This window comes from Oratosquilla oratoria, chromosome 8, assembly GCF_046742065.1.
Source record: "Oratosquilla oratoria isolate Oo_2021 chromosome 8, ASM4674206v1, whole genome shotgun sequence".
Classification (NCBI taxonomy): Eukaryota; Metazoa; Arthropoda; class Malacostraca; order Stomatopoda; family Squillidae; genus Oratosquilla; species Oratosquilla oratoria.
In genome coordinates, this window is record NC_134784.1 from 56,153,481 (window position 1) to 56,175,533 (window position 22,053).

The 22,053-nt window shown below is 40.7% G+C and overlaps 2 protein-coding genes across 4 annotated transcripts in view; one reads left to right on the plus strand and one right to left on the minus strand.

Annotated features, from left to right (window-relative positions):
* The window catches only part of PolD1 (DNA polymerase delta 1, catalytic subunit), a 362,759-nt gene that overhangs the window by 146,836 nt on the left and 193,870 nt on the right, over positions 1-22,053 (plus strand). For 2 of the 3 annotated variants that reach the window (XM_076189251.1, XM_076189253.1), the window contains exon 9: positions 5,533-5,562. The exons of the other annotated variant lie outside the window; for it this stretch is intronic. In XM_076189251.1, the coding sequence (XP_076045366.1) occupies positions 5,533-5,562 (30 nt within the window). The remainder of the gene's footprint in view (positions 1-5,532; positions 5,563-22,053) is intronic. 3 annotated transcript variants of the gene reach the window in all.
* The window catches only part of LOC143027746 (uncharacterized), a 538,392-nt gene that overhangs the window by 55,724 nt on the left and 460,615 nt on the right, over positions 1-22,053 (minus strand). The window lies entirely within an intron of this gene.

The following is a 22,053-nucleotide window of genomic DNA, read 5'->3' on the forward strand; positions in this document are numbered from 1 at the left end:
CCACACCTCTTTACTAATCTTTCTTCACTCATTCTTTCCATGTGTCCAAACCATCCCAATACTCTTTCATCAACTCTATCTACCCACTCCTTTTCCACCCCTGTTCTCCTCCTCACCTCATTTCTCACTCTAGCCTAATAACCCCTATCATATTTCCCAGGCATTTCATCTCAACCCATTCAAACTCCTCTCTTCCTCTCTTATGTTCCATGTTTCTGCCCTTTAGAGTGCTGTTGGCACAATCATTCCTTCATACAATCTCCTCATGGCATCCATTCCCAGATGTCTATTTCTCATTACACTTTTTTTTTTGTCCCCTAAGGCATTTACTTGCTTCTCTCAATCTACATTCTACCTCTATCACCATTCCTCCCTTTCCTGCCACATTCATTATCATCAGCAAACAACTGGCTTATCTCCCACTTTTCTTTATTTTCTTTAAACATCTCCAATCCCTAACCCACTACCCTTGCATTCACCTCTCACACCACCCCATCCATGTATAAATTGAACAGCCAGGGAAACATAACACATCCCTGATGAAGTCCCACCTTTTCCTCAAACCACTCACTCTCTCCATTTCTAATCCTAACATAAGCTCTACTACTCTTGTAAAAACTCTTGACTGCTCATAACAGCTTTCCTCCTATCCCATATATCTGCAATGCCTCCCAAAGTGCCTTCCTATCTACCCTATCATAAGCCTTTTCCAGATCCATAAAAGAGAGAGTGAATGGTTTGAGGTAAATGTGGGACTTCATCAGGGATGTGTTATGTCGCCCTGGCTGTTCAATCTTTACATGGATGGGGTGGTGTGAGAGGTGAATGCAAGGGTAGTGGGTCAGGGATTGGATATGATTAAAGAAAATGGAGAAAAGTGGGAGGTGAGCCAGGTGTTGTTATGTCGCCCTGGCTGTTCAATCTTTACATGGATGGGGTGGTGTGAGAGGTGAATGCAAGGGTAGTGGGTCAGGGATTGGAGATGATCAAAGAAAATGGAGAAAAGTGGGAGGTGAGCCAGGTGTTGTTTGCTGACGACACTGCTCTTGTAGCAGGATCTGAGGAGGGATTGAGGAAGTTAGTGACAGAGTTTGAGAAGGTGTGTGAAAGAAGGATGCTGAAGATAAATGTGGGCAAAAGTAATGTGATGAGATGTACAAGGGGAGAGAGTGATAGTAGGCTGGAAGTGAGTATTAAGGGTGAGAAACTGGAGGAAGTGGATAATTTTAGATACTTGGGTGTGAATGAGACAGGAAAGGGAGGAGTGGGGGTGGAGGTAGAATGTAGATTGAGAGAAGTGAGTAAATGCCTTGGTGGATTAAAAAGTGTAATGAGAAATAGACATCTGGGAATGGATGCTAAGAGGAGGTTATATGAAGGAGTGATTGTGCTAACAGCAATGTATGGGGCAGAAACATGAAACATGAGAGAGAAAGAGAGGAGTTTGAATGTGTTTAAGATGAAATGCCTGAGAACTATGATAGGGGGTTACTAGGCTAGATAGAGTGAGAAATGAGGAGGTGAGGAGGAGAACAGGGGTGGAAAAGGAGTTGAGAGATAGGGTTGATGAAAGGGTATTAGGATGGTTTGGACACATGGAAAGAATGAATGAAGAAAGATTTGTAAAAGAAGTGTGGAAGGCGGAGGTGGAAGGAGTGAATATGAGGGGGTGTCCTAGGATGAGATGGATGGGGAGAAAGGGGCTTTACAAAAGAGAGGAATGTCTGTAGAGGAAGGACGGGAGAGGACAGAAGATAGGAGTGAATGGAGAAGGGTTGTGTATAGATGAGGCTGTGATGCATGAGGGGGAGTGGGTGGGGGATGGGGGGTGAGGAAGTATGTATGAAAAAAAATTGACGCAGCCCGAAGGGATTTCTCCCAGTTTTCTCCTTTTCTGCATGAGGGGACGGAGAGGGGGGGGTCGCTGAATCTATGAAGCGGCCTTGCTGTGGATGTGCTGTGTCTTGCAACACTGCTTCTGACTCATGGCAGTGGACAGGATGCAGGGATGACCCGTCATCCAGGAGGTGCCAAGATAGGGTGGAGGGGAGTGTAATATATGGGAAATGAAATGGGTGGGAGTGATTTCTATGTCTTTTTCTCTTTGGCTACCCCCCTGTGTAAGGGGGGAAAAGCCTTTGGTATATGCATGATGTATGTATAAAAGCCCAAAATACATCCTTTCCTTTTCCTATCGCTTTTTCACATATCTGTCTCACCACAAAAATCTGATCTACCTGTCCTAAACCCACACTGTTCCTCACCAATTACCCCCTCTGTTCCTCTCCTAATCTTCTCAATCAAGACCCTCCCATAAGCCTTCCCAACTACACTCAACAAGCTGATCCCACTGAAGCTACTACACTCACACTTGTCCCCCTTTCCCTTGTAAAGTGGAACAATACAGGCACTCCTCCAATCCTCTGGCACTCTACCCTCTCTTAAACAAACACTAAATAACCTCACCAGCCAGTCCACTATCACTGTACCTCCTTTTTTCAGACATTCTGCATGGCATCCATACAGACCAGGTGCCTTACCTGCTCTCATCATTTTAACAGCTGCTTTCACTTCATTTTTCCTCATTTCTCCGTATTCCTCACTCATCATTGTCATTTTCTTAATGCTTCCCACTGCAGCTACTTTTCCCTCCCTATCCTCCTACATTTAGCAACTCCCTAAGATACTCTGCCCACCTTCCTCTTACTGCCTTCTTTTCCATTATAATTTCTCTATCTGCACCTTTTACCTTTTCTTCTCTACTTGATTCGCCTCCTCTTCCTCTCCTGATTTTTTCCAAAACATTTTTTTATTACTTTCAAAATTTTCTGTCATACCCTTACCCCATCTCACATCTGCTCTCCTCGCCTCCTATATATTATGCTTTACTTCTCTTCTCTTTTCTTTGTACTTCTCATATGATTCCCTCATCCTAATTTGTAACCAATCTATGAAAGCTTTTTTCTTCTCTTCTACAACCTTCTTTGCTTCCGCATCCCATTACTTACTACCCTTCCTTCTATTTCCTCCTGTCCTCCTTGTTCTACACATCATCTTTAGACACCTTACAACTCCCTCCTTGAACCATCCCCATTCCTCCTCCACTCCTAGTTCTTCTAGTTTAGTTATGTAAAGAATAGTAATCAGTTAGTGAAGAACATGAAATTTTGAGAGGATTAGTTAATGAAATGTTTTTGTTTCAAGAATTTTGTATATAGTGCTTGACAAAACACCGTCTGCCCGGGCTGAGGTGGGCAGTACTTCTGTTGAATCTGAAAAGACCCATGTGAGTGGCATGGTTTCGAGCCAGAAATTCTGTCTGCCTTCAGTGAGTGGGGAAGGGGCAGAGCTTATCAGCAAGCCAAGAATTAATCACATCAGTCATTGTCTTGTTGGTGAGGAGAGAAAGTTGTGTGCTGTGACCCCTCTATCCAGGGCCCCTTCTTGAACCTGACTATATATTTTCTGAGCCAGTCTGTGCTGCCAATATGAGCAATACTAAGGATCTGAGTGCAGAAACCATAGCCTAGATAATTACATACATATACCAAAGGATTTTTCCTCCTTACAAGCTAGGTAGCCAAAAAACAAAGGCATAAAAACCACTCCCACCCATTCCATCCTCTACCCCCCTCTTAGCACCTCCTGGATGATGGGTCATCCCTGCATCTTGTCCACTACCCTGGGTCACAGCAAGGCCGCTTCATTAAATTGGTGACTCCCCCTCTCCGTCCCCTCATGTAGAAAAGGAGAAGATGGGGAGAAATCCCTTCAGGCTGTGTCAATTTATTTCTCACACATACTCCCCCATCCCCAACCCACTTCCCCTCATGCATCACAACATCACCCATACACAGCCATTCTCCATTCACCCCTATTTTCTGTCTTCTCCCGTCCTTCCTCAACAGACATTCCCATCTTTCCCAATGCCCCTTTTACCCCATCCATCCATCTCATCTTAGGTTACCCCCTCATGTTCACTTCTTCCACCTCTGCCTTCCACACCTCTTTTACTTGTCTTTCTTCATTCATTTTTTCCATATGTCCAAACCATCCCAATACTCTTTCATCAACCCTACCTACCAACTCCTTTTCCACCCTTGTTCTCCTCCTCACCTCATCATTTCTCACTCTAACCTAATAACCCCTATCATATTTCTCAGGCATTTCATCTCAACCCATTCAAACTCCTCTCTTCCTCTCTTATGTTTCATGTTTCTGCCCTTTAGAGTGCTGTTGGCACAATCACCCCTTCATACAATTTCCTCTTAGTATCCATTCCCAAATGTCTATTTCTCATTACCCTTTTTAATTCCCCAAGGCATTTACTCACATCTCTCAATCTACATTCTACCTCCACTCCCTTTCCCACCACATTTATACCCAAGTATCTAAAACCATCCACTTCCTACAGTCTCTCTCCAGCCTGCTGCCACTTTCTCCCCTTTTACATCTCATCACCTTACATTTACCCACATTTACCTTCAACTTCTTTCTTTTGCACACTTTCCCTATTTGTCACTAACTTCCTCAATCCCTCCTCTGATCCTGCTACAAGCACAGTGTCGTCAGCAAACAACAACTGGCTAATCTCTCACTTTTCTCCATTTTCTTTAACCATCTCCAGTCCCTGACTGACTACCCATGCATTTATCTCTCGCATCACCCCATCCATGAATTACCCTGAAAAAATCTGGCTGGGAAATGAAGGAAATTGCCTCTGCTCCACTTCGATATAGTAACATGTAGGCGTTGTGAGGCATGAGTGGGTATATGTGGATGCCAGCATCAGCGTCTTGATTATATTTATTTTGTAGTTGTAGCTGAGTAACCCCCAAATTTTGTGAACTGGTTTGATCACATTTTCTGTGTTTATTATTACTCAGAGTGAATCTGGCAACCCAACCAACACCAAATTATACAAGTATACATGCCAACCCGTTCAATAATTTCCTTTGTATGCTGGCCATATCTTTTGAGGGTAACTATCTGGGCTATAGTTTCTGCACTCAGATCCTTAGTATTACCCATATTGGTAACATAGGGTGGCTCAGAATATGTCATGGTCAGGTTTGGGAGGGGGCCTGGATGGAGGGGTCATGGCACACCTCCCTGCTTGCTGTAGGTGGACAAAATTTTTGGTGTGAAACCATGCCACTTGTATGGGTCTTTCTAGATTTGACAAAAATACTGTCTGCCTCACCCCAGGTGGACAGTACTTTTGTGTAGTACTGTATAGTGGAACTCTGGATGATAAAAATCAGTTCAGTGACTGTTCTTACACCAAAATGTGTGCAAACTGAAATAATTATAATAACTGCACCAATGTATTACTGAGATGGTGGGATTGTGTGTACAGTATGTGAATCTTCATACCTGAAAGTATTTTTCATTATGATAATTTTTTTTCACAAAACATGTTCTTTGAATGATTTATTAATTAGATAATGTGTATATCATTTGAGGTTCTGCTGTATATACATGTTTTGTTCAAGGGTTATGAAATGATACACAATTTTCTTTCATTATAAGTATACAACAAACAAGGAAGGCTCATCAATTGTAAGTACATTATTTGTATTCATATATATGACCTGCTTTTTTTTATGTGTGTGTGTGTATTTACCTAGTTGTATTTTACGGGACAAGAGCTATGCTCATAGTGACCTGTTTTCATATCTCTCCGCATCCAGTTTCTTAAAATCTTGTATATTTTTGGCACTCGCTCTTTCACCATTTAGTTTGCTCCATACATCAATCACTATGTGGGAAGCTATTCTTTTTCAGATCTCTTCTGTAAATATCCTTCTTTAGCTTCTTTTTGTGTTTTCTTGTTTCTCTTCTGTCCCATTTTAATGAGTCGTCTCTATCAAGAATTTCCATCCCTTTCATAATTCTGTAAATGGTCAACACATTGCCTCTTTCTCTTCTCTGTTCCAGTGTTGAGAGATGTAATTTCTCCAATCTTTGTTCATATGTCAAATCTGATGGTGTAGTTGCCATTTTTGTCGCTGCTCTTTGAATTGTTTCTATACATACATATACCAAGGCTTTTTCCCCCTTACAAGGGAGGTAGCCAAAAAGAAAAAGGCATAAAACCATTCCCACCCATTCCATCCCTAAATGTACTCCACCCTCCCTCTTATCTTAGCACCTCCTGGATGATGGGTCATCCCTGCACCTTGTCCACTGCCCTGGGTCAGAGGCAGTATTGCAAGACACAGCACATCCACAGCAAGACCACTTCATTAAATCAGTGACCCCCTCTCCATCCCCCCTTGCTGAAAAGGATAAGGTGGGGGAGAAATCCCTTCGGGCTACATCAAATTTTTCTCACACATACTACCTCACCCTCTATCCCCCCACCCATTCCACCTCATGCATCACAGCTTCATCCATATACAACCATTCTCCATTCACCCCTGTCTTCTGTCCTCTCCTGTCCTTCCTCAATAGACATTCCTCTCTTCCCCAAAGCCCTCTTCACCCCATCCATCCATCTCATCCTAGGACGCCCCCTCATGTTCACTCCCTCCACATCTGCCTTCCATACCTCTTTTACTAGTCTTTCTTCACTCATTCTTTCCATGTGTCCAAACCATCCTAATACTCTTTCATCAACCCTATCTCCCAACTCCCTTACCAACCCTGTTCTCCTTCTTGCCTCCTCATTTCTCACTTTATCCAGCCTAGTAACCTCTATCATACTTCTCAGACACCTCATCTCAAACACATTCAAACTCCTTCTCTCTTCCTCTCTTATGTTCCATGTTTCTGCCCCATACAGTGCTGTTGGCACAATCACTCCTTCATACAGTCTCCTCTTAGTATCCATTCCCAAATGTCTATTCCTCATTACACTTCTTAATCCACCAAGGCATTTACTCGCTTCTCTCAATCTACATTCTACCTTCACTCCACCCTTTCCTGCCACATTTGCACCCAAGTATCTAAAACTATCCACTTCCTCCAGTCACTCTCCCTTAATGCTCACTTCCAATCTGCTGCCACTTTCACCCCTTGTACATCTCGTCACCTTACATTTACCCACATTTATCTTCAATTTTCTTCTTTCACACACTCTCCCAAACTCTGTCACCAACTTCTTCAATCCCTCCTCTGTCCTGCTGCATGCGTAGTGTCGTCTGCAAACAACAGCTGGCTCACCTCCCACTTGTCTCCATTTTCTTTAACCATCTCCAATCCCTGACCCATCACCCTTGCATTTACCTCTCGCACCACCCCATCCATGTATAAGTTGAACACCTTTACCCCGAACCACTCACTCTCTCCATTTCTTATCCTGACACATGCTCTACTACTCTCGTAAAAACTCTTGTCAGCGCCTAGAAACTTTCCTCTTTTCCCATATATCCGCAAAACCTCCCACAGTGCCTACCTGTCTACCCTGTCATAAGCCTTTTCCAGATCCATAAATGCCCAAAAAAAACAACTGGGACCACTTTTATGGTAGAAATCAACTATATACAAGGGACAGGGTGCACTTGTCACCCAGAAGATTTTGGCTCCTTGCTAAATCCCTTCAGCGAGAAGTAGGTATCCTACAGGGTTTTTTCGGGTAGGTTCTGTGGAAGTAGAGGGGGAAAGTATCGGAATATAGTATAGGCAATAGAAACAACTTAGAGAGGGACTGTGAAAAGAATCACCAAAGCAAGTGGAGGGAAGATAAACTAAAAGTTTACTATACAAATAGGAGAAGCATAATAAACAAAATTGATTTGCTGCATGGTAAAGCATGTGTAGAGAATTTCGATATTGTAGCTATTACTGAGTCCTGGATCAACATGACTGAGCATTTCCTTCTGGAAATAGAAATAGAAAGAAAGATAAGTTTTTTTCACGGGAGTGGGGGAGATGTAGCACTTTTCGTTAAAAATACAATAAACTGTATTATCAACAATTGATTAAGGAACAGGACTGTACGGAATCCATTTGGGTAGAGATTATAGGCAAGAATAAGAAAGTTATTATTGGTGTCATGTATAGACCTCCTAACCTCAGCATTGAGCAGTAGACACTGGTTTTGTGCCTACTGCTTGGAGGCAAGCAAGTGTTTTTAAGAAGAGAGATAGATCGTCCATATGCAACTACAAGCCAATCAGTTTGACTTTGGTTATAGGAAAAATGCTTGAATCAGTAATAGTAAATAGACTCAGAGAACACATCAAAAGACATAATTTAATCTTCTATCCTTTTACACTAAAGTATATAAGGTGTTAGATGACAATGATAATTATGATGTTATTTACCTTGACTTTAGCAAAGCGTTCAACAAGGTGCCACACCAGAGACTATTAAATAAAATCAAAGCCCATGGCATAGGAGGAAAAGTGTTAGAATGGATTAGTAACAGAAAACTGTGGGTCACCATAAATGGAGTAAAATCTAGGTGGGGCAATGTTACTAATGGGGTCCCCCAGGGCTCGTTTTTTGAGTCCTTTGTTGATCATTATGTACATAAACTACTTAGACGACAGGATAAATAGTGATGTTAGTAAGTTTGCGGACAACACTAAAATAGGATGCCAAATTGGGTCAGGAGACGACGCAGAGATTGTACAGGATGATCTTAACAAATTGTTCACATGGTTTGTGAAATGGCAAATCAACTTCAATATCTCTAAGTGTAGTGTGTTAAACGTAGGCTACACAACCCTGAAAATAGATACAGCTTAGGTAACATGCTTTTAGAGAAAACTGAATGCGAGAGACTTGGGAGTTCTGGTGAGTCTGGACCTTAAAACTAGGAAACAGTGCATTAGCACTAATAGAGCATTAGGTTTCATTGCTAGGATGGTAACGAATAGGTAATTATTATACTATGTAGAGATAGACCCATCCTTGACTATGCGGTACAGAGAAGAATGACCAAAATGATACATGGACTCAGAAATTTGCCTTTTGAAGAGAGGCTTAGGCACCTTAACTTACACTCTCTGGAGAGACGCAGAGTGTGGGGTGATCTAATTGAGGTGTTCAAGTGGGTGAAAGGCTTTAACAAGGGTGAAGCAAACAAGGTCATCATATTAAAACAACAGGGCAGGACTCGCAGTAATGGTTATAGATTAGGCGAATATAGATTTAAAAAGGAAATAGGCAAGAATTGGTTTACTAATAGGGTGGTCGATGAATGGAATAAACTTAGTAACCATGTAGTAAGCACTGAAACTATCAGTTGTTCCAAGAAATTATTAGACAACCTTATAGATGGGGATGACAGGTGGTGATGGATAAGGAGCTGCCTAGTGTAGGCCTTATGGTCTCTTGCAGTCTCCTTCATTCTTATGTTCTTATATTCTTATGAATATGGAAGGAATGGGAGGAGTTGGGGTGGAGGTTGAATGTAGATTGAGAGAAGCAAGTAAATGCCTTGGTGGATTAAAAAGTGTAATGAGAAATAGACATTTGGGAATGGATGCTAAGAGGAATGAATGAGTGAGTGATTGTGCTGACAGCACTTGTAAGGGCAGAAACATGGAACATAAGAGAGGAAGAGAGAAGGAGTTTGAATGTGTTTGCGATGAGGTGTCTGAGAAGTATGATAGGGGCTACTAGGCTGGATAGAGTGAGAAATGAAGAGGTGAGGAGGAGAATGGGGGTGGTAAAAGAGTTGGGAGATAGGGTGGATGAGAGTATTAGGATGGTTTGGACACATGGAAAGAATGAGTAAAGAAAGACTAGTAAAAGAGTTGTGGAAGGCAGATGTGAAGGGAGTGAGCATGATGGGGCAACCTAGGATGAAATGGATGGAGTAAAAGGGGAATGTGTTGAGAAAGGACGGGTGAGGACTGAAGGCAAGGGTGAATGTAGAATGGTTGTATATGGATGAGGTGGAATGGGTGGGGGGATGGGGGGTGAGGTAGTATGTGTGAGAAAATTTTGATGCAGCTCGATGGAATTTCTCCCCGTCTTCTTTTCTGTATGGGGGAACGGGGAGGGGGAGTCACCGATTTAATGAAGTGGCCTTGCTGTGGATGTGTGTTCTTGCGACACTGCTTTTGACCCAGGGCAGTGGACAAGATGGAAATGACCCATCATCCAGGAGGTGCCAATAAGAGGGAGGGTAGAGGGTGGAGGGGAGTGGAGTGTATTAGGGATTTAATGGGTGGGAATGGTTTTTATGCCTTTGTTTTTTGGGTACCTCCCTTTTAAGGGGGGAAAATCCTTTGGTATATGTAAGTGTTTGATCTATTTGTTCTTGATAACCCTTGGATTTAGCATATGTGTGGTGATTGCGGTTGTGGTTGGTGCACCCATACACTCATAGACTCTGTCTTGTAGTTTGCTGCACGCACCAGTCTTGTAATTACTTCGGAGGTTCATCCTAGCTGCCGGCACTTTTGCCCCCATCACTTAAGTATTTTTCACCATATCCTGCTTAATAAGATAGTAATGTTTCTGGATGGGTGAATGAAACTGGCAAAGAAATTTTCGTTTCTTCATCACTAATTCTGTACAATGTTATTTTCTTAGGTACACCAGAGGACTCCTGCCTAGGATCCCCAATCCACTCACTAAGCCATCTCTGTTCTGATGTCACTACTTAATTCATCCAATAATCTTGACCATTACAAATAAGTCCCTCCCCTTAAGGGTGTGACTTTTCTCCCATGTACCAATAAAAAAATTCTCCTCCATCTTTCTCCAATCAGAAAGACTGTTACACTGTCTCAAGCAATACTGCTTACACAGGTAATCTCAACATTGAAACGGAATGGCTTAATTTACATATTGTCACCTCAGCCTTAAAATCTGTACCCTTGCTGTTATTTATAAACTCTAGATGGTGAACGAGATTATGCAACTCCACAACTCCTTCGCAGCTATTGTTTTCAAAACATCTAACTCGTAAAAATGAAATTCCACCTACCCCTCTATGTACTTATCTACTACCCTTTTACAGGATCACTAATATATACTTGGAAAATTATCATATACACCCACTCATTTAACGACCTACTCGGTTAACGACAACTCGGAGTAACGACGGGCTTTATGACAGACCAATATTCGTTTAACGTAAATCTCCCGAAGTTACGACGTCGTGTGCGATAATTAAGTTGGCTGAGGCAAATTTGTATGATGTTATAAATGAACCTGTACGGTGGATATTACCTGTGAGGTAAAGTGTTCTGAAGCTTAGGCCTACATTACCATCCTGCAAGCTGCAAAAACTACCTGGGGTACAGTATATACCAGTAGTGGTGAATTTTTAGTTTCGACCATGGGCGCAATATAGCAATAGAAAATTAATTGTTAATTTTGTAAATTATAATGTATCAGCGTAATATGCAAATTTGTGAGCGGAAAAAAAATGCTAAAACAGATTTCGTAAGTAACGAAGTCATGTCGGACGAATGGTACACCATGTTTGTTATGATAGATGCCGATGTCGAAGAAATGAAAGGATGATAAATTCGTCTGACCTAAACTAAACTAACCTAACCTGTGTTAATAAATCATTACCTGCAAATTAAATCTCATCCTGCTCGTCCTAGTTGTCGTCGTCGTGAGAGACGTTGGCAGACAACAAGATGGCGTCCTGATCCTATGCTACCGACTTCGTTCATTAGCATATTTTCTTGTAGCATGGTATTTTTTACTTTCATTTCCGCCCACAAAATTGCATATTACATTGATACATTTTAATTTACAAAATTAATAATTAATTTTCTATTGCTATATTGCGCCCATGGTCGAAACTAAAAAAATACCCCGGTATTCAATACGCGGATTTGGTCATATACGGTAATTTCAGGAATCTAGCCACCGTAAATAAACAAATAAAGCTTTAATGTACTGTATAAGAGGGAAAATACACGAAAATAAAAATACATGTATTGCTGGACAATTGGGACCAGCGCGCCGTCGTTAACCGAATTGGTCGTTAAGCGAAAGTGTATACATATACGTACATGTACTATATGTACAATGTCCAGCAATACATGTATCTTTATTTTCGTGTATTTTCCCTCTTTTATACAGTACATTAAAGTTTCATTTACTGTTTATTTACGGTGGTTAGGTTCCTAAAATTACTGTATATGACCAAATCCGCGTATGCTGACATTCCATATTGAATACCGGGGTATTTTGTTAGTTTCTACCATGGGCGCAATATGGCAATAGAAAATTAATTATTAATTTTGTAAATTAAAATGTATCAACGTAATATGCAATTTTGTGGTCGGAAATGAAAGTAAAAAATACTTTGCTACAAGAAAATATGCTAATGAATGAAGTCGGTAGCATAGGCTCGGGATGCCATCTTGTCGTCTGCCAACGTCTCTCACGACAATGAGGACGAGCCGGATGACATTTAATTTGCAGGTAATTATTTATTAAACACAGGTTAGGTTGGTTTAGTTTAAGTTAGATGAATTAATTTATCATCCTTTTATTTCTTCGATATCGGCATCTATCATAACAAACACGGTGTACCATTCGTCCGACATGACTTCGTTACTTACGAAATCTGTTTTAGCATTTTTTTTTTTTCCGCTCACAAAATTCCATATTACGTTGATACATTATAATTTACAAAATTAATAATTAATTTTCTATTGTTATATTGCGCCCATGGTCGAAACTAAAAATTTACCACTACCGGTATACACTGTACCCCAGGTAGTTTTTGCAGCTTGCAGGATGGTAATGTAGGCCTAAGCTTCAGAACACTTTACCTCACAGGTAATATCCACCGTACAAGTTCATTTATAACATCATACAAATTTGCCTCAGCCAACTTAATTATCGTACACGACGTCGTAGCTTCGGGAGATTTACACTAAACGACGTCATAAAGCCCGTCGTTACTCCGAGTTGTCGTTAACCGAGTAGGTCGTTAAATGAGGAGTACCTGTATACACTTTCGCTTAATGACCAATTCGGTTAACGACGGCGCGCTGGTCCCAATTGTCGTCGTTAAACGAGGAGTGGTTCTACAAGAAGCTAAATATTGACTAATTTTACATACATACACATACATATACCAAGGCTCTTTCCCCCTTCCAAGGGAGGTAGCCAAAAAGGGAAAGGCATAAAAACACTCCCACCCATTTCATCCCTAAATACACTCCACACCCCTCCCACCCTTCCTCTCATCTGAGCACCTCCTGGATGACGGGTCATCCCTGCACCCTGCCCACCGCCCTGGGTCAGAAGCAGTGTCGCAAGACACAGTACATCCACAGCGAGGCCGCTTCATTTAATCGGCGACCCCCCCGGGCTGCGTCAAAATTTACTCACACATACTACCCCACCCCCCACTTCCCCGCCCATTTCTCCTCATGCAGTCACAACATCATCCATATACAACCATTCTCCACTCACCTCTGTCTTCCGTCCTCTCCCTTCCTTCCTCAACAGACATTCCCCTCTTCCCCAAAGCCCCCTTCACCCCATCCATCCACCTCATCCTAGGACGTCCCCTCATGTTCACTCCCTCCCCTTTACATAAACTGGCAAAATGAATGGTATCAAAACATGTCACAACGAGCATAGCTCCCGTCCCGAAAAATACAACTAGGTAAATACATATAACATTTCAAAGAAATAAGTATCCCTTCTAAAATGCATGTCAATTACATAAAAAATAAACAAATCAAGCAGAACAATATTAAATGTCAGAAACAACAAAAACAAAATAGTTTGTAACACATAAATTCAATGTTAAATAGATTTGCAAAAATCACTACTTTGATTAAGAACCGCAAAATTAGATTTTAATGGAGAAAGTTTTCATCTTTTCAAAGATGTTGAGATAGGCAATATGTTATGAAAGTTATATACACAGCATAGTAGAGTGTCTCTTGCTGAATTTCAATTTTTGTTTCACACACACTTATTTCACTTTTTGTCTAGGACACATACTGCATAAGAATTTTCAATGCTTCATAAATTAAAATTGTTCAGTACTTATGGGAATTGTCCTTATGTATTGGCAAAGTTCCGAGTCTGACACCCAGAAGGTCCAAGGTCTTCATGTCTTACCAAAGCTCCAGGTAGTATACACAAAGTAGTTCAGTCTCCCATCACAAGCACCATACAAATGACAAAAATTATTGCAGTCTTCAGTAAAATATATCAAGATTAATATTCAATTCCTGTACGATATCAACATAGTCCCTATAATCATGTGGGTTTAGTGTTTCTTTAAAACTAATACACTGAGTGTCGCATGTATCTTGAACATCAAACTGTATCCTAACCTTTTTCATATCATCTAAGATTCTAAGTGATTAATTGATACTTCCCTAGTTTCTAAGTGTAAGATCTTTTATTTATTTCCACCTGCAAAATAAATTACCCTGTGACCTGAGTACCTTGGTGAAAGTTTATTATAGGGTGAATGTAGTTTGACCATGACTAATTATCTTATTTTTTATTCTATTTTGTGCTGTTTTGTGTTGTTGCTTTTTCATCTCTTGTGTATACTTTTGCATATGTTCTCTAACTCATTGATGTATTGTTTGAAATGTATTTATCCTATTTGAGATATAATCATCTATATTATACACAGGTTTCTGTTCTGTAATCAAGATTTCATATGGAAGAATTTTGACCTCCCCAAAAATAATAAAATGAGGTGTTTTACCTGTTGCTATGTTAATTTGAATGTTCAGAGTATATTTAACACAAGGATTCCAAGTATCCCAAGTTATACTATGAGGACTTATCATACCTCTAAGACATGTAATAATTTTCTTATTTAACCTCTCTACAACTACATTACTCTGAGGATGATTCACTAAAATATTTACTTTCTGGATCTTAAATATTCTACATAAGTTTTCCAAGATTTTGTTATTAAATTCAGTTCCATTATCCGAAGCTAAGATCTTAGGTGTAGTGAAGTTACAGATTATCTGATCATAGATTACTAAAGCAATTGTTTCAGCTTTCTTATTTGGAATGGGTTATAAAATACCAAATCTTGAAAAATAATCAATGGCAACAAATACATATTTATATCTATTCTCAGACACAGGTAACTCCCAAGATTTCTGTGGAATGGAATGTGTTAACATAGGAGCATATTTTGGTGTATTTCCTCTCACCTAAGCACATTTCAAAAAAATTTCTATGTACATACATATATATGTAATTTTCTATGTAGTATATATATCTTCATACATACATATACCAAAGGATTTTCCCCCTTACACAGGGGGTAGCCAAAAAGAAAAAGGCATAGAAACCACTCCCACCCATTCCATTCCCCACACACCCACTCCCGTCCTCCCTCCCTCCTCCCTCCCTCTTATCTTTCTTCATACCTGGCCAAAAGTATTCAAGTTGTGCCTGTCTATAAGTTTTATCCTTTCCTGGATGTGAACTACAATCACTATCATGAAGTAACTTCAGTATCTCTTTTACAAGAGTTTGTCGTATTACCAGCTGATTCACTGGGCCTCTAGAAATGTCTTTCCAACTTACAACTGTTTTCAATACAAAAGTCCAACAGTCAAATGAAATTCATCTATCTTATACCCTTTTGGTAGTTTTGGAGGATTTCCTCTTGGGTTTATCAAATAATGGGCTAATGAGTAACATGTCTTGTCATCCCTCTTTTCTCTTATCAGTATTTCCTCATCTTAAGTTACTAATTCATCTATAATACAAACAAAATTGATCACCCCTGTTGTTAGTTGACTAATGTTTGTAGAAAGTGCATCTGCTGCAACATTCTTTCTACCCAGAATATATTCAAACTTAACCTCATAGCACTGAAGTACTGCAAACCATCTTGCTAGTCTGCCCCTAAGATTCTTATGCTTAAATAAGTTCTGAATAGCTGTATGATCAGTCCACACTCTGGATATCCCAGTATCATATCTCTAAAACTTTCAAATAAATATATCACTTAAGTTTCTCTTTCTGTTGTAGAGTAGTTTCTGTGTAAGCTATTGATTTCAAAGTTCCATTTCTCTCTTGCATCAGTATGCCTCCTAACCCTATGTCATATGTATCAGTACAAAGAATGAATTCTTTATCATAGTCTGGACCGCTCAGCCTTGTTATCTAAAATATAAATGTTATCTTTCCTATCTATTTCCAGGGATTCTTTGATTCCTGTCACTGGCCTTGAGTCTGATTTAAAAATGGAAATAACTGTGATTTCACTAAGATCTCTTTTCTCATAGTTGCACATCCTATCAGTAAATCTCCTGGGAAAACAGATTCTTCTACAACTATCATTTGAATACGCAAATGTTAATTTGTATATGACTTCTAGTTCAACTTTACTGAATGTTTTTAACTGATTTCCAGTTACTCCTTGCAATGAATAATGGATTGGTTCCAAGATTTTCACTCCTGGTTTCAATTGGATTAAAACTCTACTAGTTATAACATTAACTACAGATCTGTATCAATAAATATTTGAATAGGTTCATTGAAAACACTACCAGCAATTAGAGGTCCTACAGAAGTCCTTCCAATTGTAATTGTCAGTTGATGTTGGAGTTTTCTTTCACCCTTCTATCACTCTTATTCCTAACACAATACTGTCTAGGTGTATATCTATGGGGAGTTATGTAGTATTGTTTTATTCTGTATCTGGGGGTTTTCCTCTTGTTTTAGGGTGCATATGAAAATTTCTACATTCATGTGTTCTATGGCCTATCCATTGATATTACAGAAAGGTAGGTTTCTACTATGATATCCATCATGACCCTCATATTTGCAATTTCAACAAATAGTGCTTTATGCCCCCAAGTATTACAATTGTAACATATAACTCTAGCATCCCTTGAAGTGTATCTAACACAGTGTTCAGATTATCTTTTTCCATAATCACTTCTAGAGTTCCTAGTTTCTTTGTGTTGTCCCACTGTCATCACATATGAACTAATTACTTTGGATTCATTGTACCTTTGAAGGAGATAGTCTACCTCCCCTAAATTCATAGTTGCCTTGAGATCTTTATTCAGCTTTTCTGCTATTAATTCATCTAAGCTGTTTGTTAATAAGCCAAATATGATTAATTTGATTACCTGAGAAACTTTCATTTTGTCACTAGATCTATCTATCCAATCTGAATCTTTTAAGATAGAATTCATGTTCTTAGACCATCTGTCTAATCTTGCTAAGTATTATGTGTCTGATTCACTTGTTTTTGCTTCTATTATCATTCTAACCAAAGACCTGATAGGATCCTGATCACACTTTGACATAAAATGTTAAATGAACGGCTTCTTATAGGCTTCATATTGGTTGATACCTTCCATTTGCTGGAAATTTATTATAAGCCAAGCTTCCTTCTCAGGATCTACTTTTTTTTTAATTTCTATGTTCCTTTTTTTCATCTTTTATATTTTTACTAATGATTAATGTGTCAATCAAACTGAGAAACTTATTAACTGCCAAGGTGTTTTCATCACCTGTAAATTTGGGAATAATGATATTTGAGATATAAACCTCATCCCTTAATACATTAGTGTTAGTCATACCTTCAGTGTCTTTAAAGTTGATTTGACTTGACTGCTTCCATGTATGTACTGCTCATTGTTCCTCATCAGTCCTTGTTCACTGTTGTTGTTGTTGTTGTCGTTCCCTAGACTGTCTGTCCGAGCAGTCCCGTCTCCCCAAGGAAGGCCACAGCCGAAACTGGGTTTTCCCACAAATCCTTTATAGAGTGTATGTTGTGTTGTTTGCGTGCATGATTGTGTATAATGCAGTCTTCCATTATGTGTTGTATGGTATGGGGTGAAGTGTTACATCCTGGGCAGCTGTTCACATCACGGTCGTCCAGCCTCTTCTGGTAGCTTAGAAGTGCTGGGTGGTGACCGCATCGCAGTCTGGCCAAGTGGACTCTGTCCTTTCGTGGGAGAGAGGATTCAGAAGGGTGGATATGAGGGGGTCTGGCATGCAGCAGTGTGTTGTCTTTCAGTGTGTTAATGGAGCGGTGAGTGATATGATTATGAATATGTTTCCGGAGGCTGGTATTTGGTGGTTGTGGAGGAAGAGAAGAGAGTATCTGTGCGTAATAAAGGTCTTTGGGTGTAGTTTTAATGTTTCTTGGTGTGTGTGGGTGTTCTGCTATGTAGTGTAGCGGGTGTGATGTGTTTGTGGTGGCTGCAGCAAGTGTTTGTGTGCCTCTCATGTCGAGGTGGTCCTTGACTTTGAGGACTTTTGTTTCATGGTGTAAATGGTCTGTAGGTGATGTATTTGTGCAGCCTGTAATTGTTTTTAGGGCTTTGTTTTGTATGATTTGAAGGGTGTTGTGGTGTGTCTCACTGAGATTAGGAGCCCATGCAGGACTCGCATAATTCATCACTGAGCGTATGCATTGTTTGTATATTGTTATATTAGTTTCTTTGTTTTGTCCAAATGTTGTTCCAGTGATTGACTTAAGTGCGTTAAGTCTAGGTGTGCATTTGTTTTTTATGTTTGTGAGGTGTTGTTTGAAAGACATGGATGTATCGTATGTTACACCAAGAATTTTCGGTGTGTTTGTGTGTGGTATTAGAGTGTTGTTGATGTAGAGATGAGGTATGTATTTGTGTTCTTTTGTCCAGTTGGTGAGAAGTGTTGCTGTAGATTTGGTTGGAGCTATTTTGAGTCTGTTTGTGATGAACCATGTGTTGAGTGTGTCAAGGTAAGGCTGGATTATTTCTGCAGCTTTGTCTGTGTTACGATGTGTGCATGTGATTGTTATGTCGTCTGCGTAGGAAGAGATTTGTATTTCTGAGGTGTCTGGCGTGGGTAAGTCATGCATGTATAGATTAAATAGTGTGGGGGATAGAACTGAGCCCTGTGACACATGAGCATTCCTGCCTGCCAGATAATTGGCCAGCCATCTTTTGGTGTTATTGTGCATGTCTGTGTTATATATTTTATTTGTTAGGTTGTGGCGGGGGATAGCATCAAAAGCTTTACTAATGTCCAATGTTATAAGAAGTGTTCTGTGGTGGGGCCTATCTGAATTGATGCCATCTAAAATTCTTTGTGTGAGGTTTGTCAGAAGAGTGTTTGTGGAGTGTAGTGGCCTAAAACCGTGTTGTGAGTCAGCAAGGGGAATATATGGTGTGACAAGTTTAAGTATTAGGCGTTCAATGACTTTAGAGGGGGTGCAGAGAAGTGTGATTGGGCGGTGCGATGTTGGGATTGTTGGGTCTTTGTTCGGTTTTGGAATGGTGATTATTTTACCATGCTTCCAGATGTCGGGTATAGTGTTGTGTGAATAGCTGTAGTTTGCAATGTTTGTGAGTGCGTGTATACCTTGTGGTCCAATGTGTTTTAGGTGGATGTTGCTTATGTTATCAGGGCCACAGGCAGATGAGTGCTTGAGATTATGCATTATGAGTTTTGTCTGACTGTCTATGAAGGGTGTATAGTCTGAGTCTGTGGGGAAGTCTTTCTTACGTCGAATGGTGCGTCGGTCGTCAGGGTGAGATGTAAGATGGCTCGTCTGTGCAAAATGACGTATGAGTGCGTTTGCTTGTTGTCTGTTTGAGGGTAGATTATCTGTTGTTGTGATTATTGCTGCGTGAGAGCGTGTAGTGTTAGTGTTGGATAGTGTGATGCTGTTGGGTGTTTTGTACAATTTGCTGGTGTTTGTTTTGTGATCAAGTGTATTGATAAAGTTTTGCCAATTTTGTGTTTTTTGTTCATGTATTTTATTGGCAATCACAGTGTTTAGTGTTTGTATTTGGTCTGCTATGTTTTGAGGGATAGGTGTGGGGGTATCGTGTTTAAGTGTGTCACGTTGTCTGATGAGGCCTTGGATTTCTGGTGTGAAGTTGGGGTTGTGTGATTTTCTGTTGCCTCTAGGGATGTATCTCTTGTCTGCATTTTGTATGATTGTATTAAAAGCGTGCACAGCATTGTTTATGTTTGTGATTGGTGTACTGTTAAGTGTTTCAAAATGTTGTTCTGTCTCTTCAGTAAAGGCTTCCCAGTTAGCTCTCTTGTAATTGGTGTAAGTGTGTCTGTGGCCAGCTGGGGTGCATCTTGTTTTGGTGGTGATGATGATTGGAAGGTGGTCAGAGCCAAGGGCTCCGACCACTCTCCATGATGTTGTTGGGGTTAGGCAGGGGGAGCAAAAGGTGATATCAGGAGAGGAGGGAGTGTAGAGGGCTTGGTATGGGATATGTGTATGATTATGCGTGTTGTTCATGATAGTCAATGAGTCGAATTGAGTCTGTATATCAAGCCCTCTGTCTGTGTCAGGGTTGTCGACAAACCAGGCAGACGACTTGGCGTTGAAGTCACCACCCATGATCAGGTTGGGGATTGAGGTTAGTTGGCTGAGTTGAGGTCTGAAGGTGTTTGGAACTGTGGGGGATGATTGTGGGGGAATGTACATGTTAACTATTGTTAGTGTTGAATTGTTGCCTGTGCGGATACGAATGGATTGGGTTTCTGTTGTGTTATCTGTGGTAGGGAGGAGAATTTTGGTTGTGGCACTTGTGTCCACAAAACAGATGGAATGGTGGATCAGGGTGATGAGTCCACCGCCATTACCGTCAGTCCGGTCTTGTCTGATGGTGGTGTAATTATGAAATGATGGTGTTTTGTGTGAGTGTCTTAATTTTGTTTCTTGTAAAATTGCAATGTGTATGTTGTGTTGTTTAAGAAAGTGTTCAAGTTCATGTTTTTTAGTGTTAATACCGTCAATGTTGTGTTGTAATATGTTGATGTTGTGTGTTTTGTATGTGTTGTATGTTGCCGTTTGGGGTTGAGGTTGGGGTGGTGGTGGGGAAGGTGTAGGATCTGGGTCAGAGGGGGGGAAAGGAGAGATTGGGGACAAAGGAAGGGGAGTACTAATCGGGGGTAAGGGCAAAGGGAAATTGGGAGTGGGTAAGGGTGTTGGCTGTGGTTGGGGAGGTGGTAGTGGGGTTACTGGAGGGCAGGTAGAACATGTCCAAGTGTTTGTGTATTGGTTTGTGTCAGCAAGTGTTGTACAAGTGAGGTGGGCCCAGTTTTTGCACATATTGCACTGAACTGAGCCCTTTGTCTGTCTGCTCGAAGTAATGGGTTTAGAGCATGTTGGGCATGTGTATTTTGTGGTGGGCCCAGGATTGCTCTCTACATCTCCGGCTAAAAGTAGAAGAAGAGGGGTGATTGGAAAATGACCCCTCAGTGCAGAAAAAACGTAACATTGTGTGTTGGAAAAAAAGGATTGTGGTACTCCCCCAGGTAGGCGTAGCTCCTCCTTGGGGATCGGTGCCATCTGCGTAGAGCTGATGGCCAGGGGTGGTTGCTGCTGATTGGCCCCCAACTCTTGGGGTTGGGGGGTGGTCCCACGACGTAGATGTTGCAGCTCCAGGACCCCTTGTTCACTGTTGCTTTTAGTGGCTCATCCCCTTGTTCCTCATAGTTCACTGTACCTCGTTCAGTAGTAGTGGCTCATCCCCTCATTCCTCATAGCTCGCTGTACCTCGTTCACTCGTAGTAGTATTTGATCGTAGTGGCTTGTCCCCCAATTCCTTGTCTTGTCGTCCCGTGGTTTTAGCATATGTGTGGTTGTGGTTGTGGTTGGTGTACCTATACACTCATAAAATTATCTTGCACTCAATCTTGTAGTTTGCTGCACACACCAGTCTTGTAATTACTTCAGAGGTTCATCCCTAGCTGCCTGTACTTTCGCCCCATCACATAAGTATTTTTCACCATATCTTGCTTAATAAGATAGTAATGTTTTTGGATGAAGCAAACTGGTAAAGAAATTTACTTTGCTTCTTCTTCACTAATTCTCTACAACATTATTTTCGTAGGTACACCAGAGGACTCCCGCCTAGGATCCCCAATCCACTCACTAAGCCATCTATGTTCTGATGTCACTACTTAATTCATCCAATAATCTTTATCTTTACAAATAAGTGCCTCCCCTTAACCCCTTCCATACGTTGACGCCTATGTAGGCGTCATGAGGAGCAAGTGGGTATGCGAGGATGCCGATGTCGGCATCTTGATTATATTTATTGTAGTTGTACCTATGTGACTCCCATACTCTGTAAGCTGGCTTCATCATATTTTCTATGGTTATCAAAATTCACGGGTGAAAGAGAGAACGAGCAATACAGC